This window comes from Vicugna pacos, chromosome 6, assembly GCF_048564905.1.
Source record: "Vicugna pacos chromosome 6, VicPac4, whole genome shotgun sequence".
Lineage (NCBI taxonomy): Eukaryota > Metazoa > Chordata > Mammalia > Artiodactyla > Camelidae > Vicugna > Vicugna pacos.
The window spans coordinates 93,025,372-93,053,199 of record NC_132992.1 but is presented as its reverse complement, the minus strand read 5'-3'; the positions used below and the strand labels follow the sequence as shown (position 1 = coordinate 93,053,199).

At 48.5% G+C, this 27,828-nt stretch overlaps 1 protein-coding gene, 2 long non-coding RNA genes and 1 other non-coding gene across 5 annotated transcripts; 1 reads left to right on the top strand and 3 right to left on the bottom strand.

Moving 5' to 3' along the window:
* Positions 1-1,434: 1,434 nt before the first annotated feature.
* Positions 1,435-16,556, bottom strand: ZNF839 (zinc finger protein 839). 2 transcript variants are annotated; one of them, XM_072963764.1, is made up of 8 exons: positions 16,217-16,556; positions 11,048-11,932; positions 8,873-9,094; positions 6,511-6,603; positions 5,779-5,928; positions 3,724-3,864; positions 3,456-3,582; positions 1,435-2,668 (listed from the first exon to the last, which is right to left on the bottom strand). In XM_072963764.1, exons 1-8 carry the CDS (start codon positions 16,502-16,504, stop codon positions 1,806-1,808), a joined length of 2,769 nt encoding a protein of 922 aa, XP_072819865.1. In that variant the 5' UTR covers positions 16,505-16,556; the 3' UTR covers positions 1,435-1,805. The 2 variants fall into 2 exon arrangements, with proteins under 2 accessions (XP_072819865.1, XP_072819866.1); XM_072963765.1 differs by lacking the exons at positions 8,873-9,094; positions 11,048-11,932 and having other exon boundaries at positions 16,217-16,551.
* Positions 15,448-17,882, top strand: LOC140697009 (uncharacterized). Its single transcript, XR_012073831.1, has 3 exons — positions 15,448-16,023; positions 16,746-16,884; positions 17,523-17,882. It is a non-coding gene; the product is annotated as an uncharacterized lncRNA (long non-coding RNA).
* A 2,109-nt stretch (positions 17,883-19,991) lies between these two features.
* Positions 19,992-20,065, bottom strand: TRNAI-AAU (transfer RNA isoleucine (anticodon AAU)). Its single transcript has one exon. It is a non-coding gene; the product is annotated as a tRNA-Ile (tRNA).
* A 2,209-nt stretch (positions 20,066-22,274) lies between these two features.
* LOC140697208 (uncharacterized) lies at positions 22,275-27,791 on the bottom strand. The gene is made up of 2 exons (XR_012074062.1): positions 27,572-27,791; positions 22,275-23,299 (listed from the first exon to the last, which is right to left on the bottom strand). It is a non-coding gene; the product is annotated as an uncharacterized lncRNA (long non-coding RNA).
* Positions 27,792-27,828: the final 37 nt, after the last annotated feature.

The window sequence follows — 27,828 nt, the reverse complement described above, 5'->3', positions numbered from 1 at the left end:
AACAAATACATACATGTGTCTCCAGGAGACGGAAGTTTAGACAGAAGCATGAAAAGAACCACTCACAGCTCAGCCTGAAGAACACTCGCACGTCATGGGTGAGAACATGCCGACAGCTGATCGGCCATCACGCTCTTCACCGAGTGTTCCCAGAGCCCTGCCTTCCTGGCCCATGGAAAGTTGCGCTGCCAACCCCTTGCAGTTGGGTGGGGCCACATGGCCACTTCTGGCCCCTGAAGTGCATCTCATGGTGGGTTTAGCCTCTCCTGGCGCACGCCCCCTCCGGCGGGGCCACCAGCAGTGTTTGAGACATGGCTGCCCTGCTGGGTCCCCCGCCTGGCCGCAATGAGACAGAGCCCTCCCACCAACCTATGAGTGACATGTCTCGTGGGCAGGAAACACATACCCCGTTGTTTCTTAAGCTGCTGAGGTTCTGGAGCTGTTGCTACTGCCGCTGCAGACTGGCCCATGGCAACCTGGACCACCATGGGGGTGGAGGGCTTGGGCTGGTTGTCCTTCAGTATTGATTCTCCATTTAAGTGTCAGCTGGTGCATGGGTACCTGCTTAGGACTAGGTTTCAGAACCTTAGCAGCCAGGTGTGGCCACGTGACTAATGAGATGTGCACAGAGGCCACGTGTGCAATGTCCAGATCACGCCCCTTAAGTTTTGTGTGCTCCTCCTGCTCCTCCTCACGTCCTGGAGGACGGAGCAGACACACAAGGGCAGGGAGCCTTCTGAGACCTCTGGGAAGAGGGCCGCCTGAGGTGAGGAATCAGCCTGGGTCTGGACCACCTCTGGAGTGAAGCCACTCGACTTCTGAATGCCCAGCAGCTCAGTTTTACTTGAGAGGTGCCATGGTCCCCACAAAGTCATGTGTCACAATCCTAACCCCCAGGCTCCAGGATCCAGGGATGGGACTCAGGCTGGTTTCATGGGCCTGTGGACTCCTGAGGGCACCCCACGGCCTGAGCCGCCAGCCCAGCGCTCCTGGGTGGCTGTGGCTTGCTCCTTCAGTCCTAGGTCGCCTGCCCTTCTGTTCCCGTCGGACCTGCTTTGAGATCAGGTGAGAGGACAGAAAAATGCCGTCCCTGGGAGGGCTGTAGGAAATGCGGGCCCCAAGGATAAGCTTCCCCGGAAGGAGCACCGCGCCAGGGCAAGGTGCAGCCCCCAACCCCCAGCTCTGCCAGTGAGGGGAGAGGACCGCTGCGCCTTCTTGATGCTCCCACCTGAGTGTGGGCAAATGGCCCCCCTGTTCTCTCCTATAGGAGAGCCACAGAAAACGTGGGAAAAAAAAGGCCTTGTTAAGTGACTTCACAAGTGGGACATTCAAGGACTGGGGCTCCTGTCTTTACACCTCGATTTCCTCACCCATAAGAAGTAAGTAGACACTTTCCTTTCTACTTCCCAATAAAATGCTGCCCAAATGGCAAGCTTACTTATTGACTTTTTATTGAACCCAGAAGCAGCTTGTAGTATGGACCAAGTCTGGTGAGAAGCCAATATACCACCAAGGGGAAAGGGGACATAGTTTTGGGGGACTGGAGAGCAGGGGGACAGTCAGGTAATAGTGCAGCGGTATTAACTACAGTGGCGTCAGAGGCTCCTAAGAGTGAGATGTGTCAGGGGAATTCACGATCAGGTAGCACATCTGCCATCATCACAATGAGCAAGATGTAGCAAAGGGTCGGCAGCGGGATGGAAAGACATTTCTTTATAAATAAAAGATTCATTTGCATCAGTATTCACATTAGAAAAATATACATTACTTGAAATAGACCTTCTCTGGATAAAATACATACAACTCTAGGACTGCAGGACTGACCCAACTTCACTGTGAAGGCTTGCCTCCCCAGAATCTGGAGGAACCCCTTCCAGGCGGCCGGTCTGCAGGGCAGGCCCCTCTGCGTTGGCCACTATGACAGTGTCCCCCTCCACAGGCACTACGGGGCCTGGGTGGGGCAAGATAAGTCCGTCAGGAGTCTGAATAAATATCCGCTCCTGTCCCTGAGGCAACTCATGGCACCCGTTGGTAACTTCAAAAGCCACAGCTTCCCCGACGGCTGCAACGTGCTCCAGCTCCGCCTGGTCAGTGTGTGTCTCAGTCCCACAGGGCAACTGGTCCAAGTCCCCCACGTGGCCTCCAAGACCCCCTTCCGGACATAGCTGAGGCCCGGGCTCGGACACAGAGCCACAGGCATGGTCAGCAGGCCCGATGTCCAAGGACAACACTTTGTCCAGCGGAGGGGCCGCAGCCTGGGCAAGCAGGACCTCACCGGGGCTGGTCACGTGGGAGTCGTGCACCTCACAGAGGTTCCCTGCCTCTGCACTTCCAGACCCGCCGGGCAGCAGGGACCCCACTCCGCCGGCGGACGTCGAGCTGCTGCAGAGACGCCAGCTCCTCAGGCTGTCCCCGGTGGCGGCGTCTGTCCAGTGTTCCTGGGTGTTCTCGGGGACTGCTGCCACCCACCCCAGGGCCGGTGCCCCCAGCCCACTCACATCCCGGCACCAGGGAGCAGGGTCTGCAGACCCACTCCCAGCTGCTAAGTCAGCGAACGCTGTCAGCCGCTGGCCTGTGTGTGCGGTGCTTCCATCCCTCTCGGAAGCCGGCCTCGGGGGGCTGTCGTCAGCCAGGTGAGAGGTGCGTCCGTTTACTCCAGGGCCAAAACCTAAACAGTTCGGAAAAACAGGTAATCATGGCTGGTTCACTGCACTCACTACCCCAAACAAGCTAGTCCAAAGTATTTTCTTGCCCAAAAAAAAGAAAACATGAACCTCCTTGCTACTTGGGCTTGGTCGTTTCCAAGGACGGATGAAACGCAAAGAGGAAGCCGACCAGTCGGCCGAGGGGAGCTGCATTCCAGCTGGGGGCAGTCTTCCCTGTTCTCACTGAACAGACCTGCCCTCCACGATGGCAGAACTGAGCAGTAAGTTCTGAAGTGGAGAATGCCTCTTTAAATTGGAGACCTTAGGATGAGGCAAGGCATCAGGAGGCCCTGGTAAGAGTTTAGGAAGTTAGAGAGTGATTCTCAGTTTGCCTGCCATGTGTTCAAAGTGGCTAATTGATTGATTCTGGCTAGAGCCAAAATAAAAGCCAGAATGTCTTCTTTTCAAATGTTAAATCTCAGCTGACACTTAGAGCCAGTCTCAGGAAGGCGAAGCCACAGGCGCAGTGTGTCTTGTGTACCTGTCCCTGCTCTCAGGTCTGCTCAACTTCTCGGGACCCTCTCAGGTGCAACCCACTCACCACAAGGCAGCTCTTTATTTCAATAAATGACCCAAGTAAACCTCAAATACCTCAAGACCCAGAGGGAATGAACATGGAATGACAGAATAGTGGGAGGTGGAGGTAAAACTCTTGAGAAAGAGAAGATTCTCTGACATGTGGCCGCAGGGGCACCCACCCCTGAGAAGCAGGCCCGAGCCCTGGGGTGCACACCACAAAGAGCGTTTTACCCTCACTGGCAGCTGGGACCCACAGGGCCGGCCTCTGCTGGCCTCCGATGTTGGCAGAAGGCTCAGTATCCTGGGGCAGAGTTTCTCTCCTGGTCCTTTTCACTGAAGCCAGCCCCTCTTCTGTGGTCTGTGAAGAGAGGGGCCGATCAGCCAAGACTAGGAAGAAACCTCTTCTTCCTGGGAACCATGCTGTGAGTTGAAGAGGTGTAACTACAATAATCCAGCCCTGAACAGACAGTAGCCGGCACCCCCTCAACGCCGTGCCCACCTGGTTGCCCCTCTTCCGTCGGCCGGCTTCTCCCGGCCCCTCCCTGTCCATCTCTCGGCTGGCGCACTTGGGTGGAACGCAATCTGTGCGTGTTTCTCTTTTCCTCAGGAATTCTTCCGTGATTCCCAAGGATTCAGCAACCTGAGAAGAAAGGGGCCACAGAGATGCTTCACCCAAAACACACAAGATCCAGAAGCACGTCGGCACAGAAGAATCGAAGGGCTGAGTTTAAATCTGTGAAGCCCCTTTGTACAGCCAGGCGCCATCTAACGGGAAAGTGAAGATAAATTGTCACACAAGCTGAAGAATGTGAGTCTGACACCACTGTAACTTCTATGCCCAGTATGCCTCCTTTCCTGAATTCTCACTGGTACCTTCAGAAAAATAATCCCGCCTATGCTGGAACCAGATCTCCTTTCCCAGCTGGTGGGAAGGATGCAGGTTTGAGAGTCTGAGCTGGATCCTAGCTTCTCTGCATGGAGCCTGGGTGACCTTGGCAGCTACATCTCTGAGTCCTTATCTGAGGGAAACTGCAGACCACAGCTGCCCTGAGGGATTTTGTAAGGATTAGATTCCACCTGCAAAACCTATGTAAAACAGCAGATGTAAAGGTCCCTGGTTTACACACAGCCAGCACAGAGAGAGCACCGCAGGGGATGGGAGGGGTGGGCAGGAGGGGCAGCAGTTCCAGGTCAGAGTAGAGAACAAGGGTCAGCAAGCTTAGCACCTACCAACCTGACAGTGTCCCCTGCAAACTGAGCCACTGCCTTTGCTCCAAAGAGGCTGTGAGTGGGGAGGGTACAGCTCAGCAGTACAGCACATGCTTAGCATGCACGAGGTCCTGAGTTCAATCCCCAGCACCTCTGTTAAATAAATATAAATAAATTAATTAATAAATAGGCTGTGGCACAGCCTGAACTGCCTGCAAAGATGGGTCCAGTGGGCATGCACAGCGTCCCTGCACGTCCTGTCTGGTTCATAACAGGTGGTACCCATGCCTGCTTCACCTACAGTTTAAAGAACAGATGGTTGACAACTGCCAACCAGGGCATCTATATGAGGCTCAGTAAAAATCCATTATATTTTTCTAATATACAATTTGAGAAAATGAAACAAAAAAAAGTTTATAGTAAATACTGAATTTGTATATAGCTAATGATGACAGCCTCTGATCACAGACAGGCAGGTCCTTCATCAGTTTAACAAAATATGAAGAGCAGTTAAAGTCAGCGTGGCCCAAGGATTTGTCACTGTTGGACAAACACTTTTTCAAATACACCAGACACTACTTATTTATTTGTTTGTGATACTGGTTTGTTTTATGCTTTAGATTCCACATGTAAGTGATATCATATGGTATCTGTCTTCCTCTGACTTACCTCACTCAGCATAATATCCTCCAAGTCCATCCATGTTGCTGTAAAACCAGACACTATTTTAAACTCATGGCCTTTTGAGAGCAGGAAAAGACCACGAACTCAGTGCCACACTTTCATGGGGCGGCGGGGAGCAGGGGCAGGGACATTGTGAGGGTCAGGGGATGCTCTGTGCTGGACACAGTGAGAGGCCCCTGCATGGCCTGACCACGGGGCGTGTGCTATGCCCAGCAAAAGGTTTTATCCAAAACAAGTAAAACCACATCTGTTCCCAATGTGCTTTTGTCAAGGACCCAACAGAGCTAAAGCCAGTCTGATGAAGACAGCGACACTGAAACGAGAATTTTGTCAAAGCAACCACAAACTAAAACTGTTGGTCTCATCCCTTTGCAAAAACCTACATAATGAAGAAACAACACAACCTGTGGCCTGTGACCTGCATCCCTCAGTGAGGGGGGGCTACGGTGTTGACAATTTTCTTTTAGCTTATCTGCATTTCTAAGTTTTCTGAAAAAAGTACAGATTGCTTTTATGTTAAGACAAAAAACCTTCACTTCATGGAAAAAAGCACCAAAAAGAAGTTGACTATGAAGACATCTCTGCTGAAATAGTCTCCTTTTTAAGGGACAGACTCCTTTTGGCCCTAAGAGCGACGCGTCCTCCCCTGCGAGCTTGTTACCTTGTTGTTGTTTATTTCCAGGGGCTCCTGAAGACAGGGACCAGAACTGTGCAGGTAATCTTGACACATTTTCTTAACCATGTTGTGCAACTCTTCAAATTCCTTGTATACAGCTGGGAAGAAAGGTTTTGCTAGATGACCTCTTTCAACCTTAGTGAAGACAAAGATGACAGAACACATTTCAGCCCGAGGCAGTGGTATGGAAAAGACAGAGAGACCCAAAGGAGGGCAGGACACCAGCTCCCGAGCCCTCGGCACCCATCCGTGCAGCGCTGCCTCCGCTCCCCAGGGAGGGCCTCCATGTGCCCAGCTCTCGGCTCGGCGGGGATGCCAGGAAGGGCCTGGGAGAAGCTGCCCAGGAAGGAAGCCACCCCAGGGTGAGGGCCGCCAGAGACCAGAGGCCAGGGGAGCCAGACAGGGAGGCAGTAAGGCCCGGACCGCGGGCCTGCCGGGACACGCAGGCAGCAGGAGGCTGGCAGGGTGGGTGGGCGCCAGGGAGAAAGCTGACTTCGGCTCCTCCCGCACAAAGTTAGAACAGTCAAGGGAGTTCGGAGCGGCCTGCCTGGCGGTGCAGCCACCTGCCCCCCCGCCGGCCCCGGGCTCGCTTCTGCTCTGTCCTGGGGGGGGTAGCGACTCCCAGGGGGTGGCTGTGTCTGCTGTGAATGTGAAGGCTGCCTTTCCAAACAGCTTCAAATCAGCCCTCAGTCACTCAGAAACACTAAGAACACTCACCTTCATCAGAAGGAATTCATACACGGTCACGACCTGAGCCAGCTGAGGCAGAGCCAACTCCACTAGATCCTCCTGGTCACACTGGTGGAGAAACTACCAGAAGAAAGTGTTTGGCATCTTTGAAAGCACAGAAAGAATCTCCCAGTGGCCAATAAATTGGTGCAGCAAAGAACATAAAAGAAGGTTTCCTAAAATCTTAGTGATTACATAACTCTCAGCTATAAACACTCTGCCTTATTAAATATCTCACGTGCTCACCTATTAACAAAGTCTTCTGATGGATTCTGGATTCAGAGTTTGACTTCCCCATGAGAGCACGGAGCGAGTTGTGGGTACCAGACCAATGGGGAAATGCGTTCCCTGCTCCCCAGGGCTCGCCAACCAGTGCCAGGGATGAAAATGCAAGCAAAATCCAGAGGCAGCCCACGTCAGGAGACCACCACCAAAGCACCCGACAAGAACCCGAGGATGACGACGCAGGGAGGGGTGAGCCAAGAAGGGGTCCTGGGCACCTCTGGGGCCCCAGCTGGGCCCTCGCAGACCCCTGACAAGGAAGAGCAGAGCAGGATGCCAGCTTGTAGGCCCTTCTGGGATGTGCAGGGTGGAGGGGTCTACAGGACACCCAGGTAGGAACACCTGCGATCAGCTCTGCTGCTCGGGAGAGGTCTGATCAGAAATACAGATGTAGAGTCAGCAGACAGAAGATGTTCTGAGAAACCAGGGGGATGGGTGAGATCCCCCAGGGAGGCAAGAACATGAGGGGAAGCTGAGAAGTCCTAGAAACAGAAAGGCTTATGAGGCTCAGGGAGGTCACAAGCTCAGGGTTTGGGAAGAGAGATCAATTAGAAGCTGCAAGGGACTGGAAGGGGTTCAGAGGAAGCCACAGGGTCAGAAAAGCAAAAGGAAACCTTTTCATTTGCAAGTTAAAGATGTTTAATTATGACTCTCAAAAGCCCTTAGAGAAAGATGACCAGCTGGCTCCCAACACCCTGGCGGTGTGAGGAGGTCGGAACACGGGGCCTTATCCCCCGCGACGTTCAAGCATCACAATGGCAGGAGGCCATCTCCTCAGTTCTCTGCTCCACACCCTGCCCACCTGACAGTGCTGTCGCTGACCACCCTGGCTGTCATTTTTCCCCCCAGAGCAGGGCCCCTGCCTCCGTGATGCACAGTGTCCCCCACACCCAGGACAGGGCCTGATACTAGCTGGACACCCGGTTGGTGTGCAAAGTAGCGCCCACTTCTGGGGAGATTCCCTTCTATAATAAGAAGGAGAGGGCCCTGTTCAGAGCAGTCCTTGACTCTGGCCGACAGATGGGGCCTATCAGGCAGGCTGATAGGTCAGGGTCACTGATGCACCCGGTAGGCCAGGCCTCACTGATCTCAGGCGCTACCACACGCTCCTACTTAGTAGAGACCACACACCCTCGATTCAAATTCCGGGTCTGCCCCGTCTGCGGAGTAACCTTATGTGAGTTAATAGCCTGAGTTTCAGGATGGAACCTAGCTCGGCGCACAGCAGTCAGCGTGGCTGAGCTGCCCCGTGGAAAGTGCCAGAAGACGATGGCTATTTTGAATGTTAATAAATGAATCGAGTCAGAGAATATCTCCCCCCCTACTCCCCAAAATTAGTCATCCAGGATTCATTAACAAGCCCCACTGGGAGAAAAGCGAATTCACCAGGGTTTAAGCTTCCCGCTAGAACACGTAACCTCGTGAAGCTTTCTAGGAAACCCACTTCCTTTCTGAAAACCACGTCTTCCCCTGTGTGCAGGAGTTTGGAGGCCCTGGGCCTGACAGCCACTCCTTCTGGGGCCAGCTGTCTCACTAACGTATCTCGTGCCATCTCACGCGATTTTTCACCTCTTTTAAGATCCTCATCTGGTCGTTAGCAGACAAGCGAGTACATCCTGGCCAAAGACAACCTGCGCGAGCTTAGGGTTCTACTTTTCTAAGCCAATTCAACTAAACTCAGTAAAGCTACTTTCGAGGGGCTGGAATAGAGGAATGGAGAGTCTAGAACTTAAAACCTGAAATATGCTTTTATACCTTGAAACTTTTTACAAAAAAAGGGAAAACATTATGTTGTTTTCTAAACTGCTTCCATGAAAGCACAGGTTATAATTATTCCAAAAGTCAGAGGCAAGCAGCTCTTGCTATACCTAAGGCCCTCTGGCCAACCCAGGAGTTCTCTCAGATAATGCTATTATGAATTTATTACGTCCTTCATCCAATTACACATCAGGTGAACTGTTTAGTTGATCTGGGTATTTTACTTTAAAATTCAGAAACCTAATAGTGAATTGCCACATACCATGCCAGAGAAATGGGTTTCAAGAACAGGGTTCTAAGAGCGACGCACCTCCTGGAGCTGGGCTCTGCTCCTCGCCGGGCTCCGCGCCCTGGCCGTGCCAGCACCCACGTGCGGTCCGCTCTGCTTCAGGACGGCTGTGCTGGGCTCTGCAGGGGCCGTGGAGCAGACACTTCTAGGTCCTGGGTGTCTCTCTGATCCCGAAAGGGCTGAACAACTTCCATTTTCTGGTTCAGACACCAACGCCTCATCACCTTGTACTGACTGACTATTCTAGATAAGTGGTGCAACCCAAAATGAAAATAAAATAATTATGCTTTACACACCATAATGAAAACCTTAAAGCAGAAAAATGTCAAGTCAAAAGCAAGGAACTTGCTTGGTTATTCTTCTTTGCATTATTAAGAACTATAATCAATGCATCTTGAAGTATTCCTTTAAGCTACCAGATGAACATTAACCAGCCAGTAAGTCTGGACTGACAAACCATAACCCTGAGGTGTTGCCCAAAATGAAACAAGAAACTCTTCTGATGTCACTGTCATCTTAAAAACTGATATGAATTTTGTTAATTCATAATTTACCTATGACTTTTAAATTTTATTATTTTTTACTGGATATACTTCAAACACCATAAAATTCATCCTTTGGAAATATACAATTAAGTAGGTTTTAGTATATTCACAAGGCTGTGTAACCATCGCCGTGATCTAATCGCAGAACATTTTCATCATCACAAAAAGAAACCCTGGGCACACAGCATCGCGCATCCCCCTGGCCCCGCCCCAGGCGGGGCAGCCAGTTGTGTGCTCTGTAGCCGTGCATTTGCATAGCTTTAGGAAGAGAATCTGGACCTGACACTATTTCCTCATTCTGGGCCAATTCCCTCCCCTGAAAAGAGGAGTAGTACACCTACACCTCCCAAGACTATGGGAAGGTTAAACAAACGCAAGGAAAGCCAGCACCAAGTACGTCCTCCCAGATAGTTTTCTTTCCACGTCTTCACGACAGTGGCGCCTCAGGAGGAGTGCCAGGTCTGTTTGTGGCTTTAAGTACCAAGTGGCCCTCCACAGCAGGCTCAGGAAAGGACACAGATATGATGTCTCTCTGGTTGGAGGGAGCCAGCTCCAGGACCCCACGGCCTCCAAGCAATCTGGAGCAAGGCCAGGTGCCTATATTCAGGAAGTCCGATATCCAGAAGTTGCTTTTTCAGTGGTGTAGGATTTCGTTATTGAAGGAAAAAGAAAGTGCCAGTCAGCCTGGCCGTCCAGTTTGTCTGAGACAGTCCTGGATGTCCCCTGGAATCACCCCTTTTATTCTCAAAATGTCCTGGTTTGGGTGATAAACCACATGGTCACCCTGGTCCTACTACAACTTAAGAGAAGTAAGCAGTCTCACAAAAGTTGGGCTTTTTCCAGCTGCAAGAGGCACAGAACCTTCTACCAGAGGCAAGCGGGCCTAGAGCGTGAGCTGCGAAGTCAGAAGACTGGGTCTAAACTCCCCCCGGGACAGACTCCTAGACGTGTCTTGACAGGGATGCCCACCACCCTCTTTGAGACCTAGGTGCCTCGTCGCAGGCAGGAACCCTTGCACCTGCCTTCAGGGCTCTCCCAGGATTGAGAAAATGCACGTGCGCCTCCTGCCCAAGGTAGGCCTGCAGTAACGGCACTGTTACTACTGTCACTACCGAGGCTGATGCTACAGAGCAAGGTAGCACCTTGGAATCCTGACACCAGGCTGTCCCATGGTTTTACCGCTGTTAAAATGACCAACCTCCTGTATACCGCACACAAGCGCTCACCACACACGTTGGGTAAGTTAAAATTTCAGTAAATATACATTGACGTAGTGATGCAAACTCACGGTGACGTGTATCTGCTTTGTCTGATCGTGTCAAAAGGGGAAAAGCAGGGCGAGGACATGGGGACCGGGCAGGCAGCGGGTTACTGCAGACGCCCCAGGAAGCAGCCCGGAGAGCGGTGCCCCCACTAGGGCCTTTCCCAAGGCCGCGGGCAGGTCGGTTCCGGCCAAGGGTGCTCTGCGATTAGTTCACTGACCAGACCTAAAGGACTGGCGGCTACACTGCCCTCAGACGTGCTCGGTAAACCACGCTGCGCCAGGCAGAAGACACACTTCTCCCTGATTACCCAGCGGCAGTGCAGACAATGTGCAGCTAATTTAAGGACGGGCAGGAATAAGGACACTCCTACCAGAGAGAAACGTTACCTGCAGGCCACCCCCTGCTGACCAGGCCCCATCCTCACTTAGAAGAGCCGGTGGGGGTGGCTCCGGGGATGCCAGGCTGACAGTCCTGCCCTCTGTGGGGCCCTGGATCACGCTCCCGTTGGCCTTCTCCGACAGCGACATCTCAGGCTCCACATGGCTGTGGCCTGGATTAAGCTTAAAGTGCCGGGCCAGACCCCCCTTTCCTATGTATGACTTTTCACATGTCTGACACTTAAACGTTTTGGGCCTCAGGATGCAGCTCGACAGGTCAAAGAGCGCCTGCTTCCCCCTCTGGTCCTCATCTTCTTCCACACTCAGTTCTGAATAATCGTCAGAATCTGACGGGTGTCCGTCGGCCAAATCCTCTGTTTTTATGAATTTATAATCTTTAGCTTTATACTTGGGAGGTCGAGATATCCGTCCAGAACGTGTTTTTACTTTTAAAGATTTTTTTAGTTTCTCAGTGTGTTTTGCATGTGAGTTGGAAATAAATAAATTTGCTGAACTGGATGAAACAGATGTCACTGCTGGCTGGTCGGAGGCCGACGAAGGGGCCAACGTGGCTCCCTGCCCACTTGGAGCCTCAGGAGCCAAGCCTCTCTTCACAGAGACTGGTCGGAGGGCAGGCAGTGGCCTCTGTACTAACACCTGAGCAGGAGGCTGAGGCGAGGTACTCAGGAAGCACGGCTGTGGCCCGGTGCTCAGAAGGGGCTTTGCCCTGAGCAGCTGCGAGCTGGCGATGCTGAGTCCCAGCACACTGCAGTGCCTTTGGGGAGGTGGGCCTGGCCCAGCCGCCTGGGGCTGGATGGTGGCCAGTGTGGGCATCGGCTTCTCCTGGCCTTTCAAGTCTCTGGATGTTACCTTCACATAAATGGCTTCCAGTTGCTTAAATACAGAAAGAGAAAAGAAGCATTATGCTTATCAACATTTCTGCAATTTTGCTCTCATCTTAAACCTATTAAATTTTTTCTAACTTATACATCTTACATATAAAAAGTCTGTACGATGTGTCTGTACTATTTGCAGTGTTTCTTATCCATCCTACCCACCAGGCCACAGTGATCTAGCTTCTGTCACCTCCATCATGAGTGCAGAAGCATTTGTATATATAAACAAAATAAAGTTTGTGAAACTTCCTACCATTCCTGCCTTCTGATAGTATCTGCTCTATGTCGCTTTTTAAAAAACACTTGTCATACACCTGCACCCCAATGTTCATACCAGCACTCTTTACAGTAGCCAAACGTGGAAAAGAGCCTAAATGTCCATCAACAGACGACTGGATAAAGAAGCTATGGTATATTTATACAATGGAATACTACTCATAACGCCATTTGCAGCAGCATGGATGTTCCTGGAGAATGTCATTCTAAGTGAAGTAAGCCAGAAAGAGAAAGAAAAATACCATATGAGATCGCTCATATGCGGAATCTAAAAAAAAAAAAAAACGAAACAGAAATACAAAACAGAAGCAGACTCATAGACGTAGAATACAAACTTGTGGTTGCCAGGGGGACAGGGCGTGGGAAGGGACAGATTGGGATTTCAAAATGTAGAATAGATAAATAAGATTGTACTGTGTAGCACAGGGAAATATATACAGGATCCTGTGGTGGCTCACAGTGAAAGAGAATGTGACAATGAATGTATGCGTGTTCATGTATAACTGAAAAATTGTGCTCTACACTGGAATTTGACACATTATAAAATGACTATAACTCAATAAAAAAAAGTTTAAAAAAACACTTGTCATAATTCACTAAGTTGACTTCATGAACTATTTAAAAATCCTTTATAGTTTTACCACATGTGTATTTATTTACTTGGCGTTCTTAGTATTTCTAAATCGAACTCAATTCAATTAGTGGCCTCATTCTTTAAAAAGTTTTCAATGAAATCTAGGAAATCAAAAAAGCCATAAAGAACAGTATAACCCAAGTCCCCACCACCCACCTCACAACATGCGACCCTGTCACCACAGGGAGACATCTGCACACCTCCTTCTCCACCCTATCCTGAATATGCTGGTTGTCGTTCTCACGCATTCTTTACATTACATACGTAGACATCCCTAAAAATGTATAATTCAGTTTTGATGTGCTTTTTAATTTTATTCTTTATTGAAGTATAGTTGATTTACAGTGTTAGTTTCAGGTGTACAGCAAAGCGATTCAGTTATACACATACATATAAATATATATATGGACTTTCAGATTCTTTCCCATTATGTATTAATACAAGAAATTAAACATAGTTTCCTGTGCTATACAGTAGGGCCTGGTTGTTTCTCTATTTTATATATTTTAATGTGTCTCTGTTAATCCCAAACTCCTAATTTATCCCTCCCTGGCCCTTTATGTGTTTTTAAACTTTATAAAAAGTGAATATCATCTTCTGCAACTTGCTGGGGCCTTTTCAGGCTTTTTCCTCCCTATCTTGCTTATGAAATTCATCCACATTCCATAACTCTGAGCATTCATTTTCTCTGCATTATGAGAACAGCATCTCCTGCTGAAGGGCAGATGGTCCCCTACCCTGTGCTCTGTGGTCTGCTCCACATGGTCACAGATGTGTGTACACACATGTGAGTTTCTCCAGGGCACACACCTAGGAGTGGGGCTGCATTTCTTCAACAACTTTTTTTTTTCTAACACCTAACAAAACTTTAAATGCACGTGCTTTCTGACCCAGCAGTCCCGTTTCCTGGATCCCATAAGAAACCTGGCATGGGCACAAAGATGCATGTGTAGGAGGTTCAAGGACAGCACTGTCTGTAACAGTAAAGAGCCCGCCAAAGGGCAGGGCTGCTGTAAACAAGGTTCTCCAAATAGTTACTGAGCAGTGCCCATGGGCCAGAGACATCACAGGTGTTAGGGATATGGCTGTCACAGGCTCGGAGAGGGGACAGCAAAACCTCTCCCTTCTCCAAACATATTTAGTTCTTTATCTTTATTTCTAGCTTTCTGACCCTGATTAGAAGTTAAGTGAGTTATGTTTTATCTCCTTGATGAGATCATACTCTCCTTGGGGGCAAGGTACACATCTGACTTGTCCTTGTGGCTTCCATGGCACAGCTGGGGCACAAGACTAGTAGACCGCAAAATTACATTATCGTGAATGCATGCAGTATTCCTATCACCCCAATTAGATTAGCTACAGAATAAAATCACGCTACCTAACTCTGATTAGGTTTCTTTCCGTTTTATGGAAAATGTAATTTTTAGACTCTTTCCTAAGTTGCCACACCAAACCCAAAAAGCTGTGGTCACATTCAACAGGCCCTGGAGTGCAGCCATACCTGGGGGACCCTGGGCGGTCACTCCACCTCTCTTGACTTTGTTCCTCATCTGTAAAAGGCTGATACAAACACTTTTGTGTGACTGCTGAGAACCAAGTGGTCAAGCACAGTGCTGGACATGGAGCAGAGGCCTGCAAACACAGCCATCATCATCCTTCTGACTCCACAGACCAGCGGTGCAGGGCTTACATGGTAGGCGTGGGGCCAAATGACATCCTTCCAAGTCCAACAACCCCCATTCCTGGGCTCTCAGATGTCTGTCTGTGATCAACAGTACAATCTTTACTGGGTGTGTTCGCCCTAATAGCCCAAGGTAATGCCTAATCTCACAACAGCCCAGGCTGGCTTGTTTCAGCCCACCTCATCCTTATCAGTCATAAACCCCACCACCCTTCAGGGACCCTAAACTTCTTGCCTCACCTACAACCAATCAGAACCTTGTGCACAAGCAGATCAGGCACCTTGTGACCCGACCTTATAAAAGACCCGAACAACTGGCCCCCAGGGGTCACACAGGCACCTCCCGTCTGTGTGGCCCGCTGCTGTCTATGACAGTGCACCCTAATAAACTCCTTTCCTAATCTCATACTTTATCGCTGGTAAATTCTTTTACCACTCATGACATCCGCCCACCACGCTGGGTCCCACAACAGGAGGTACTTGTTTCTCGACCAGAATGTGGGCTAGAAAGCACATCCAGCGAGCCAAACCTCCTGCAAATAAGGAGACCAAAGCCCAGAGCGGTTCAGTTACCCAAGATCACACCTCTCAGAAGTGTGGTGTTTGGGCAGAATTGTACTTGTCTTCTCAAACTTAGCAAGGCAGCTTCCCTGTCTTGGTGACCATCTGGGTATAAATCTTAAGCAGCCAAAACCCAAAACCAAAAAACGGCAAAGATCGCTGATCCTATTCTCTACCTATTTCTTCTAGTGAAAGAAGAATCCCTGTGGCAATTGTGGAGTGAGAAGCATTGTGTTACTTACAACCGCAGTGCTAAAAGGGGGTGATTTTACAGGTGATGGGAAGGACTTCCAGTCTCAGGGGCTACACCAGACACTCTGGACTTGGAAGACCACGGTCTAGTTCGACTTCCCTAGCAGCCAAAAGCTGTGTGACCCAAGAAATGCCACTGAGAAAGAATGTTTGGTAGTATACAGAGTGTTTTCACATTTCATTCATTAACCGAATGCCAGGCACCAACTGGGTCATTTGTAACTGCGGTTACGAACCCAGGCACTATCCCTGAGGGTGGTAAGTCCTGCATGAAGCTACTGTAAGGCACTTAATTCTGTCTCAAGTCTGGGCCTCGGAGTACCCTCCACCTGAAAAATTCTCGATTTTGCCTCCTCTTAATCCATTCAGGTCTCTGCTCCACTGTCAGGCCTAAGGACTACTCACTCTAAAGCAGCCCCCTTGTCACTCCCAGAACGTGCCTTATGTTCTTCATGCACAGTGTTCAAAGCAGCACCTCGGGCAGTGCTGGAACACAGTGAGTGCTCAATAAATACGGAATGAATGGACACAAGCCGGGAAGAGGAGCTAAGCGGCACGCAGGAGCGCAGAGCGGGGCTGTGAGAGCAGAGACGGTAGGCAGGCGTCCCAGGCAGACGGCCAGCTTGGGCAAAGGCTCCTGGAGGGAGGCGAGATGGAGGAGCTGAAAGCGCCGGAGCAGTGACAGGTGGGGGTGGCCTGCCGCCCTACGGACCTTAGTATGGGGACGCCCTGATACTGAAGCGGGCGGACACCGGCCTCCCCGGCAGCGCAGCTCTAAGGCCTAAGAGGTGAAGCGGTGGCGCAGGCTTCGGCCTGCCCGCCGTGAGGCCTCGCCCCCTCCGGGCCTCGGTTTCCCCACGTCCCTCCCGGGGCCTCACCTGCGGCGGCAGCAGGCGCGGCGGGCGCGGGGGCTCGGCGCCGGGGCCCCGTTGCAGGGCTGCCTGCTGGGCCGCATCCCGCAGCCGCCGCGCCGCGTCCTGCAGCACGAAAGGCGGCGGCGGCGGCTCAGCGGGCGGCTGCGCCTTCGTCACCTGCTCCAGGACCCGCCGCAGCTGCTCGGGGCCCAGCGGGGCCACGCGCGCCACGCTGCCGCTCTGGCCGGGGGCAGCCCGACCGCCGCCGCCATCCTCGCTGCCATCCTCCGCCTCCGGCTCCGCGTCCGCCATGACGGCCGACGCGGGGACTCGAACCTGAGTTGCCGAGCGACGGCGGCTCAAATGTGCGTCACCTGGGAAAGGGGGCAGCTACGAGTGCCCCGCGGGCCAAAACACCTCGGAAGGCGACCGCACCTGTCGGAGTGGGTCAGCGGGCGGGGCCTGAGCTCGCCCCGCCCCGCCGCCGCTTCAGGGATAGGACCGGACGAAACTATCTTATTGCCTCCTTGTTATGGACGTACTTATCTTTCAGATGTCACCTCCTCCAGGAGTTGTCCAGGATCTCTCAGGCAGAAGTCTTCGAGGTTCCAGAGCCCCTGGCCTAACATCGCACTATCCAAATGTTCTTAATGTCAGTGCGTCAGGGTCACCTGAAGATCCTGTCTGGACAGGTAGACTCCTGGGCCCCACCTCCAGATCTTCCGATTTAATACAACTGAGAGGGGGTTCAAAGTGTGCATTTTTAACAAGTGGGCTCCCCAACCCCCAAATTGTTTCCAGGTCGGCCCACTCCTTACTCTCTCAACCCATACTGGGAGCACCTTGAGGGCCAAGGTGATATTTCACTCATTCAGTGCCCAGCAGTGCACACTCAGGGAACGAATGATGGGTGGATGACAATGAAGGAAGGGAGGAAGGAATAAGGGAATGAATCTCCCCGTCCCTCTTCGCACCTCAGTCCGCAGCTCTATGCCCGCTCTTCTTAGGCTCACCCTTCCCCCACCCCCCTCCTCTTTACTCTCCTGGCTCCGTGTGTCTTACAGCTGCTAGTGTGTGCACGTCTCTCAGTGAGGGCAGTAGGGCTGTTGGTTGACAAACATTAATTAAGCGCTTGTTGGGTGAGTTATCATCCCTGCCCTTGGAACTGTCCTGCCCTCTGTATCTGGTCTAGGCTGGAAAAAGGAGGAGGAAACTGGCATTTATAGCATAATACGAGGAATGCCGCGATGCTCATAGTGGGGGAGGCTGGGGGCCAGGCTGGTGTCTGAGAAGGTTCCAGTAAACGTCCCGATTATTTTTCTCTCCACAGGAACATCATCATCATCGTCTTCATCCTCAGTACTCTTGCATTCACTATGCTCCCTGCAGTGTCCTAACTTAATTCATCAGTAGCCGCATAAGGATTGGCCAGAGGGAGATCGGATTTGTGGAATTTGTTTGAAATCCTTAATCCTGTCCTTTTTTTTTTTAACTTTTGAAAGAAAGACATTCTCATCCTTTGATGTCAGAAAGGTCCCCGCTGACCTCTAAAACAATAACTGCCCCCTCACCTAGAACATAGTATCTCCTTTAACCATCTTCTTTGAGCCTGTTGAGCAGGAAAAAATTTTTTCTCTATCCTCTTATGTTCAGTCCCAAGAGCCTGTGAATTAAACAGGAAAAGATAGAGTAACAAGAGAAAATGCACATTTTAATAATATATTTTTATTAATGTACCTATAGGAATTCACAGAAAAATGTGTCTCAAACAGGCAATTAGAGTGTGGGGCTTATAGATTATCTTCACAGGGGAAAGGATGGGGGAGAGGGTGCTTACCGGAAAACAAATTACTTAGGAAAGATAAATAAGCTCTTAGGGAGTAAATGGAAGCTGTGATAGTCTTGTGACAATGCCTGTTTAGGTGTGATGACAACTTGTCTCCAGTGATAAGAGTCAGTCTTCCCTGATTGCTCCCCGGGAAGGGATTTATGACAACCTAGTTCTTTTGGAAGGCTCTGCTCTAGGCAGATGAGACTTTTCAGGAACTCAAATGGCTGCTACTCAAAATAATTTTTATGCCACAGAAGTGTATCCTGAACCCCTTCAAGTCCTTGTTTAGGAAAATGTGGGCTCTGAGGGCAGCAATCTTAGCTGGGTCCTCCTCTGCAGGGTCCCTGCCTCTAACAAAGTGCCTGACACACACATCCAAGGTGCAACATGCGACTGGTGTACAGGTGTCTATTCTAGGCGTCAGCAGCCCCAGATTCTCCTTCTAACCAACTGTTCATACTGGCAACATCCCATTGCTGGCATTTAGTGAGCACTTTTACTCCACGCTGAGCACTTGGGCTCAGCCTGTGGGCTTTATGTGTGTGGTCCATGGACTTGAGCTGTTACTGATTTAAGTCAGGGCTTACAACATATTTGAGAAAAGAATGGGTGATTTAGTTGATGTTCTTACTGGAGATCTTTCAAACATGTCTGGACCCCTATATGATATGGCATTGACCCTAAAAAGCTAGCCTGTGTTAAACTAAAAATACCTGACTTGAACTATGAGTGAGAAATTCATGCAGCTGCCCTCTGGCTGCAAACTGCAAAACCAAGAGGGAGAAATGTGAAGTCTACGATCTCTCTGAAAAGCAAAAAAATAGCAAAAGGTTTCCGGATGCTTTTGTTACCCAAAACTGAGTCCACCTCTTGGGAGGTGTCAAGCCAAAAAGATAACCAAGCCCAGGAGAAGGAAGGGTTTATTACCTGCAGCAAGTAAGGAGAACACCGGGGATCTTTCCCAAGGCAGTGTCTCTCCAAACAGCAAAATTGGGGAAGTTTTAAGCTAAGTGTACATGCATATTCATGAAGGGGCTATAGATTTGGGGTAAAGGTCGGCAGAGTTCAAGCTTTGGTTGATTGAAGTCACCAAAAGGTCAACGTCGTCACCCCTTAGGTTCCGGTTGATCTGGGGGTTGAGTGCTGGAGGGGGTTTAAATTCTGCAAAACAGCTCAAGAAAGTGATTCAGGCTAACCTCTAGGCCTGAAACAGAACTGGGAATCTTTACAACTGATTTATTACCTTTGCTATTGTTACTTGTCTCACCGGGTAACAGAACTTTTGTTCCCTTAAGATCGTTATTACTGAGACCTCCTCAGGGGTAAGCGCGGTGGCCAGGCTTAGATCCCAGAATGACTTAGGCCTCAAAGGGCTTCTTTCATGTCAAGAAATCCACGCCTGGCTTGCTTTCTCCGGGGACCCCCCACCCCTACCCTATCTGCTTACACTTCCGCAACCAGAACACCTCACCTCGTATGGCAGTCGTGGGTTAATCACTGGTTCAATGCGTGTTGGGATTTGTGTCTCGCATTTACTGCTTTGCTCCCTGCCTAGACTAGGGTGCCAGGCATGCAATAGGCTGTCTATAAACAAGTGTGGAATGAATGAATTCCAAGCCTGAATTTTCAACTCTAAGAACTCGAGAAAACTGAGGGCTGCGCCAAGGGCTCTCAGAAGTTCTGCATTAGGAAGCAGCAGGCAGTGGCATCTGAGAGCATCCTATAAAAAGACCCTAAGGGGGCTGCAGCACGCGACGCGCGGGGACTTGAGGTAAACACTGTCCGAGCATGCGCGGGATGCTCTCCTCTTTGCCAGCCAGCAGCCTGCGACAACTTTCGGAGCCAGGTGCAGAATGATTCCGAGACGCGCTTCTGTTTGCACGAGGCTTACAGCTCTCCAGAAGCACATTTTTCTAAAAACGTTGTAAAACCTTTAAAAAATTGAGCGGGAGGAAAACGGAACACTCGTGGCCCGTACGGGGATCGAACCCGCGACCTTGGCGTTATTAGCACCACGCTCTAACCAACTGAGCTAACCGGCCACTTGACTGCCATGGCCCGCAGACGCACCTACGAGATTTCTACGCCTGCGCTGTGCCGCTAGTAAGCCAAGCGCCTCTAGGTGGAGTCCGCCGCGCTGACTCCCATCCGGTTCCTGCGAAGGCTGGTGTCATCCTCATAGTCATCCCCCTTGGCGAGATGAAAAAACTGAGACCCTGGGGCCTTTAAGGAGGAAAGAGGTGGCTCCGTAACAGTGAATCAGAGGCTTTCACAGGAAAAATACAAAGTGCTCTTGAAACAGCTCAGGAGTAGAATTTTCAAATACTGCAACTCAGTGCTATTTTTATTTATCTCTGAGAATCCTTGCAGCGTGGAATCTGTGTATCAAGAGCTTTTGGCATGGCTAAATAAAGCTTGGAAAATGCAGATAACCTGATAAAGGGCAAAAGAACTTGAATTTCCCACCGCCCCGAAACAACGGCTGCTCGGGTCTTGGCGTCCTACTTGCCAATCTTTTTTCACTGTACAGGCGTATTAAAAATATATATACATGCATGAGATTTAATGCAACCTTGTTAAAAAGAAAATAACTTTTTATCTTGCTTTGTGTACTTAATATTCTATCTAAGAATATCCCTAAGTAATTGTAAATGTCGTTTTAAATGGCTCCTCCGTGTTTCTTTAAGTACTTTAGGTAAAGGGACTACCAGCTTTTCACCTTGTCTGCTCCTCTGGTCTGACTACGTCAAAAAACTGCTCCCACGGCAGATGCATCAAGACTCCCTGTTGTGAGCAGCAGAAGCCATGTCTAGCTAATCTTAACAGAACAAATTTAACTGAAAATGATGTTAGGTAGCTTACCCCACCACCAGGAAGGCTGGAGAAGCAGCTTTGGACAAATGGCCACTCAGACAAAACGTACTCATTAAGCCTGGCAGTGCCCTAGCCCCCAGGAATCAGCTGTGAGCAAAACAGACCTAATCTTTCCTCACCGAGCTCACAGTTTGGCAAAGAAAGTTGTTAGAGTGAGTGGAGATGCTCAGCTGTTGTGCTGAGTGTATGTAAACCACACTGGCAGTGGGAGGCTGGGACACCTGACTGTGTTCCGAAGGACAAGGACAGATAAGTGTAAGCCAAAAAGGGTAGAGCTCCCTGGGTAGACTGAACTGCCAATGATGGCAGGCATCTGGTCCATTTTGCTTACAGCTGAGTGCCCAGAGCCTAGCACACTGTCTGGAGTAATATATGTTTAATAAAAAGAGGTCAGGTGGATAAATGAGCAAATTCCAAAATTAATTACACTTTAAAACAAAGTTCCATAAAGTCATTTCTCTCAGTTCAAACTCTCCTCTACTGGCCCCGCCCTGACAGAGTTGCCTGATTTAGCAAATAATTTCGTATTTACTTATTTCAGACATAATTATACTAAATCAGTATTAGCTGTTGATCTGGAATTCAACTGGGCATCCTGTACTGTATCCAGCTATCCCACAGCCCGAGAGTAACAGCCATTTGAAGACCCCACCTAACCTGTTCCCTTCCCCTCCCTGTTCCCTGGGCCACACAGCCCCACATCCTCCTTCCTGGTTCTTGTCCACCAGGCCATGCTCCTGCCCTGAAACTTCTGTGTTCTCTCTTCCTGGCCCTTCTCCTCCCAAGACACAGCCATTTCTCCCTCCTTCATCTCCTCTAGGTCTTTGCTTATATGTCACGTATTCTGCGAGGCTTCACTGAAACCCTGTTTACAATCTCAGCCCTCACCTAGAATCCCTGCCGTCCCCTGCTTTGTTTCCTTCATAGCTTGCTTATTTCGTTTATTGTCTGTCTCCCATCCCTAGACCGTGAACTCCCGGAGGACAGTAATCCCTATTTTGCAACACCAGCACCTAGAACAGTGACAACCACATGATAGGTGGCCGATCAAGGTTTGTCGAATGAAGCTAAATTGACAGGTCGTCCCTTAGAGGTCTAGCCGGGGGTCCAAGCCCCGTTTCCCGAGTGGGAGGGGCGTTCCTGGCCAAGGCAGTCTGGAGGCCAGGACCCGTGGCCGGGGAGACGCAGTGACTGAACACAGACGGTAGGGGGCACCCGAAACCTACATAGTCTGCTCCCACCACGGCGGCAGGGCTCCCAGGAGACTGGTCCTGATGCGGCGCTGGGCTGGGGCTTGCACAGCGCTGCTCTCCAAATGCCTCTGACCTCCTGCGGCCAATTTTCACCCCATTTTACAGGGCTTCCAAGACAAACAAGTGCTGATTTTCATTCTTTGTGTTAGGAAAACGCAAATATCCGTACATGATCAGAATGAAATGGTACAGAGTATTGTTACTTGGATTTTTAAATGTCCAGTAGCGGGGCTTTGGTGCAGGTGGCTGCCTTGGATTTTAAATAGTCCATTTGCTTTCAACTCGACTTAAAAAATGTGTCATTCTGTTTATAAATTGGAAACTTTGGTTTGAAAATAAAGAGACACTGTATCAGTTTCCTGGAGCTGCCCTAATAAAATACCACAAACTGGATGACTTACACAACAGAACTATTCTTCCATGGGTTTGGAGGCCATAAGTCCAAGTTGGAGGTGTCCTCAGGTTTGGTTCCTTGGGACGTTTCTGAGGAAGAACCTGTTCCACGCCCCTTCCCCAGCCTCTGGTGGTTTCTGGCCACCTTTGGTGTCCCTTGGATTGTGTAAGGATCACACAGATCTCTGCCTGCATCCTCAGTCAAGGATCCCAAGTTCCCAGAACAGAACCTGACACGTCGTAGGTGTTCCATAAATACTTGTCGAACAAACGTTAAATTCGTTGCGCTAAGTGTCCTTCGGTCCTGACAACATTTCTTTCTTTTTTCGCTGTTTGTTTGTTTTGAGGGGTAGGCAATTCGACTTACTTATCTTTAGTGGAGGTCTGGGAATTGAACCCAGGACCGCACGCATGCTGGGCATGCGCACTACCACTGAGCTAGACCCTCCCCCTCCAACAGCATTTCTGATGAAGAGTGTTTCTGAAGGAGATTTAATAGTCTCCTCCACTCTATATTCTCTCTTCTTTTTCTGGAACATCATTCTTCAGAGGTCAGACCTTCTGGGTTGGTTCTCTAATTTCTTTCTCTCCTTGACGTTCCAGGCCTCTCTCTTTCGTCTGTCTCCTGGACAATTTCCTTGACTTTCCTCCTACCTTCTTTGTACATTTTGAAATTTGACTAGGGGCCCTGGTGCGTACAGACAAAGAGAGAGCGAAACACTTTCAATATTGAAGTGGAAATCTTGCCAGTCGATTCTGGAAAAAAAAAAAGAGGGGAGAAAAAAACAGAAATGAAATGCTTCATTGTACAATACGTGCTATGTCAAAGCTGTTAGACAACACAAAGGAAAAACAAACAAACAGAAGGGTTTTTCAGATGCTGCGCCTCGTTTACTACAACAGAGCTGTTGGTTTCAGAGGCTTAAAAAATGGACTTCCTTAGAGTGCGTACATTAATTGCAAAGCTTTTACAACGTTCTCCTTTAGAGATAAGAGGCAGCCATAGAAGCACAGGGAGCTGAAGACTCGGTCGGAGGCCAGGGTGGCCACCAGTGAGTGGTGATCTTGGCAAAGCCCTTCCCCTCTCTGGGTCCCCAACAACAGGCCACATGGCTTCTACAACCTGTGAATCTGCCTGTTTAATTCCTCCCTATTAAAGGTTAATGTTTCTCCTAGGTGCTCAATATTCGTTGATAATCAGGTTACCCCTTGTCATAGAGGAGTGACAGGGAAGTTGATGATGTTTGTTTCTTTTTTTTTTAATGGAGGTACAGAGCACTGAACCTAGGACCCTGTGTATGCTAAGCATGCGCTCTACCACTGAGCTATCCTCCACCCTCCAATGATGGTTTTTGATTGGTCAACAACATTTATGAACGAACTTCTACTCTGTGCCAGGCCTATGTTAGACTATAGGCAAAAATCAAACAGTATTGTACAGTGCACCATGGACATCACACTGAATCTTTATCACCATTTGGAGAGGATATGTTTATTCCCATTCTACAGGAATGAGGAAACAGGGGTCCTGTAACCTGGTTGGGCTCACCCAGTATGATCCTCTCTCCTCTGCCACTTCAAGAAATTTTCATCCTCCTTGTAGGAAAACATCTCTTACACTTGAAAAAAAAAAAAAGCTACTGTTCCAAGTGCCATTTTGTCAGAGAAGTGCATGGACTTCTCTCTGGTCTGAAGTTTACCTGTTTCTGCAGCCACACTAGACCTTGTTTACAATGCTCGGTTAACCGCCATTCTGCATGCTAATTTGATTCGCTAATGTTCTTGCTCTTCCTTCTCTCATATTTCTGCTCAAGCTTCGTTTCCTCTGATATGCTTATTATTTTCTAAAAAATATCTAATTTCTAATATCTGTAGGTAGATGGAGATTTGCATGTTGCCACCTTACCAAGGTTAGTGTGTCTGAAATTTCTCTCCTTCCTAATTTTTCTTTCTACCTTCTGACCATTTCCTGGTTTGAACATTACTTAAGATGCTCAGCAGAAGGAAACAGACTGTCTGCTTAACATAGCCCAGTGGCTGAATCTCCTGACATTGGAAATTAGGGAAGAGCTAATGCTAGTACACGAGGTGCACTGTCTGAGGAATAGTTTTAGAATGAGTCAAAAGGCGCCAGGGGCTATAATTAGGCCGTGTTCATGCAGAGTTTTAAAAACGGAGCTCCTAGGATACAGGCTGGTTCCATTTCACAAGCATCTCTTGAGCAGATAAATTACATGCCTGGTTGCTAGCACTGTGCATGCTGGGAGGGATGAGAGGTGAGGGGTGGGGCCCTCCCTGGAAGAGCTCACAGTGTAGAGTTTCTTTTCTTTTTCTTTTTCTTTTTAAATTGAAGTATAGTCAGTTTACAAAGTGTCAATTATTTCTGGTGTACGAGATAATGTTTCAGTCATACATACACATACATATATTTGTTTTCATATTCTTTCTCACTATAGGTTACTACAAGATATTGAATATAATTATTTGTGCTGTACAGAAGAAACTTGTTGTTTACCTATTTTATATATAGTAGTTTGGATCTGCTAATCCCAAACTCCCAATTTATTCCTTCCCACCTCTTTCCCCACCTGGTAACCATAAATTTGTTTACTATGTTTGTGAGTCTGTTTCTGTTTCATAAATAAGTTCATTAGTGTCTTCTTTCTTTTTTTATATTCCACATATGAATGATATTTTCCTTTCTCTTTCTGGCTTACTTCACTTAGAATGACGATCTCCAAGTCAATCCATGTTGCTGCAAGTGGCATTATTTTATTCTTTTTCATGGCAGAGTAGTAGTCTATTGTATAAATATACCCCAACTTCTTTATCCAGTCATCTGTCTACAGACATTTAGATTGCTTCCATGTCTTGGCTACTGGATATAGTCCTGCTATGAACATTGGGGTGTATGTATTTTTTTGAATTAGAGTTCCCTCTGGATATATGCCCAGGGGTGGGATTGCCAGGATCATATGATAAGTCTATTTTTAGTTTGGTTTTATTGCATTGTATTGCAATTTCTCCTATGGGCAAAATGAACAGATAGGAAATGATGTATATTCAGGGCTGGTCACTGTAGCAGTGTTTGAAAGATCAGACCATTAGAAACAACCTAGATGTCCATCAGTAGGGGGCCAGCGAAATACGGGTTGGTGCAACCATGAAATAGAACAGCCGTTAAATAAACTAAAGAAGCTCTTTGTATGTCAGTGCAGGGAAATTTCCAAGTTAAAGTGTTAAGTAAAAAATACAAAATACAGAGCAGAGTCTATACTATGGCACCATCTGTGTAAGGAGAAGGAGAAAAAGAATAAAAGACCGCTTATAACATGGGTTGCCTAACCTACGGGGAGAGGAACTGGGGGCAGAGGGGTGTGAGTGAGGATTTCAGCTCTGTTCTATTTTTATTATTTTTGAATCTTGAATCTTGTGAATGCATTATCTATTTTAAAAATATCCATATATATATATACACACACATACATACATATATATGGTGCTCCCCTCACCTCTCTCTCTATATATAAGGTTATTTGAGGAAGAAAATAAACTAAACCCAGTTTGGGCACAAAGTGTGAAAGGAGGGGATGGCAGGAAGATGGGGTGAGTGAGGGGTTAGAGCCTGAAGATTTCAGGCGAAGGGAGAGTGTACATGGTGTGAGAAGTCTGGATTTATCCTGTGACTGACAGCTGCTTGTGGAGACCTGGTCCCCATGAAGCTGGAAGGAGGAGGCTCGGACCAGCGAGAAGTAAGGTGGGTAGAAAAAGGAGGAGGGATCCGTAGGAAACTGAGGGATCTGCCGAGAATGAGGGAGAAAGGGAGGGGGGAAGTGCTGGGGGTGGGGGGGACCTGGGAATATGGTTTTGACCTTGGTTGAGATGGGCTCACAGGATGGTAGGTTGGGGTGAAAGATGTCAAGGCCAGCTTTGGAAGTGTCAAGGGCTCACCTGTAGTGGTGAGGCCTGCACTGGGCTTAGAGAGGAGGAAGTTTCCAGCAAGAGGAAGAGAGATGAATCATATCCTGGAGGGAGAGAAAGAGAGAGGGCTGGGAACCATAATGAAGTGAAAAATTTCATGTTGTTATGTTTCAATCTTTTCCCAGGTGGCTTCTTAATCTTAGTAGGTAACAGCCAGTGTCCATGCAAGAATGGGGAGAAGAGAATTCATACACAGATCTCTTGTATGCATTGGTACAGTGTTTTTGGAGGGTGATTTAATATCAGTCCACATTTAAATTGCAGATGCCTTGTAACCTATTAATTCTTACAGAAATAGTCACTTGTGTGCTCAAAGCACACAACGATATTTTCTGAAGTATTTGACATAGCAAAAAAAGGAAACATTAATAGGGAAATGGTTTTTAAAAATGAGAGTAAATTCATCCTATGGAATACTATGCAGCAGAGAACAACAGCTCTATATGTGCTCATATTAAAAGATGACTATGATTTAGCAAGCGAAAAAAGCAAGTTATTGGAGAATAACTATGATTTTCAATTATGGGGGAAATCTGTCCAAATTCATACCCAGAAATTTTGAACATTTGCCGCCACCCAACTGTTGCTAGTGGGCAACTCTGGGGAGGATGAGGAGTGAGAAGGATGAACGTGCTTTTAAGGGATTATTTCAATTTTACTCTATATACTTCTGTACTTCTTTTTTAACAACAGATATTTTACTTTTTAAATTTCAAACATTAATGGGGGAAAAAAAAACAGGGATACCGAATCTTATGAAGTAGTTGTGGGAATGAAATAAGCTTCATAAAATGCCATACCAATGTACAGAGGTCGTTATTTTTATTGCATAGTCAGTTCCTTGGGGACTAGGCTGCTGTCTTGCTCAGTTATATTTGCACGTATCATATTTTCATATGTTCATTCTTTCAACTTTCTGGTAGAATATAAGTTTCAAGAAGTCAGCGACCTTTTCCACAGTGCTTTCCTTTAATCCCCAAGGGACGCAGGAGCGCCTGGCGCTCGATAAACGTCTGTTTAATTAAAAAGAAAAACTTAAAAATGTACCTCTATGTACCAGACTAGTTAGTGGATGTTCAGCTGTAGAATAAGACTGCAAAGAACAGGTGTCCATTGACAATTATTTAGTGTGTCCCCAGTCCAAGTAAAGCTCAAGGCTGTCGTCCGGACATAAGGTCCCAACTCGCTAAATTCTCAGGACGGCTGGGAACAGCGATTCCGGCAAAGGACTCCTCTCGAAGGCTGGGAATTTCGTACTTGAAGAGGCGAGGAGGGTTGCTTAGCAACTGGGCGGCGGAGGCGGG

What these genes read in the sequence shown, in the direction of transcription:
- ZNF839 (XM_072963764.1), bottom strand. Translation starts at nt 16,504, where the DNA reads ATGGCGGACGCGGAGCCGGAGGCGGAGGATGGCAGCGAGGATGGCGGC. An exon ending in GCAGAGCCCAGCTCCAGGAG is followed by an intron (nt 6,604 to 8,872) that starts GTGCGTCGCTCT and finishes TTCTTCTGGTAG; the next exon opens with TTTCTCCACCAGTGTGACCA. An exon ending in GACGGAAGAGGGGCAACCAG is followed by an intron (nt 3,583 to 3,723) that starts GTGGGCACGGCG and finishes CTCTCTTCACAG; the next exon opens with ACCACAGAAGAGGGGCTGGC.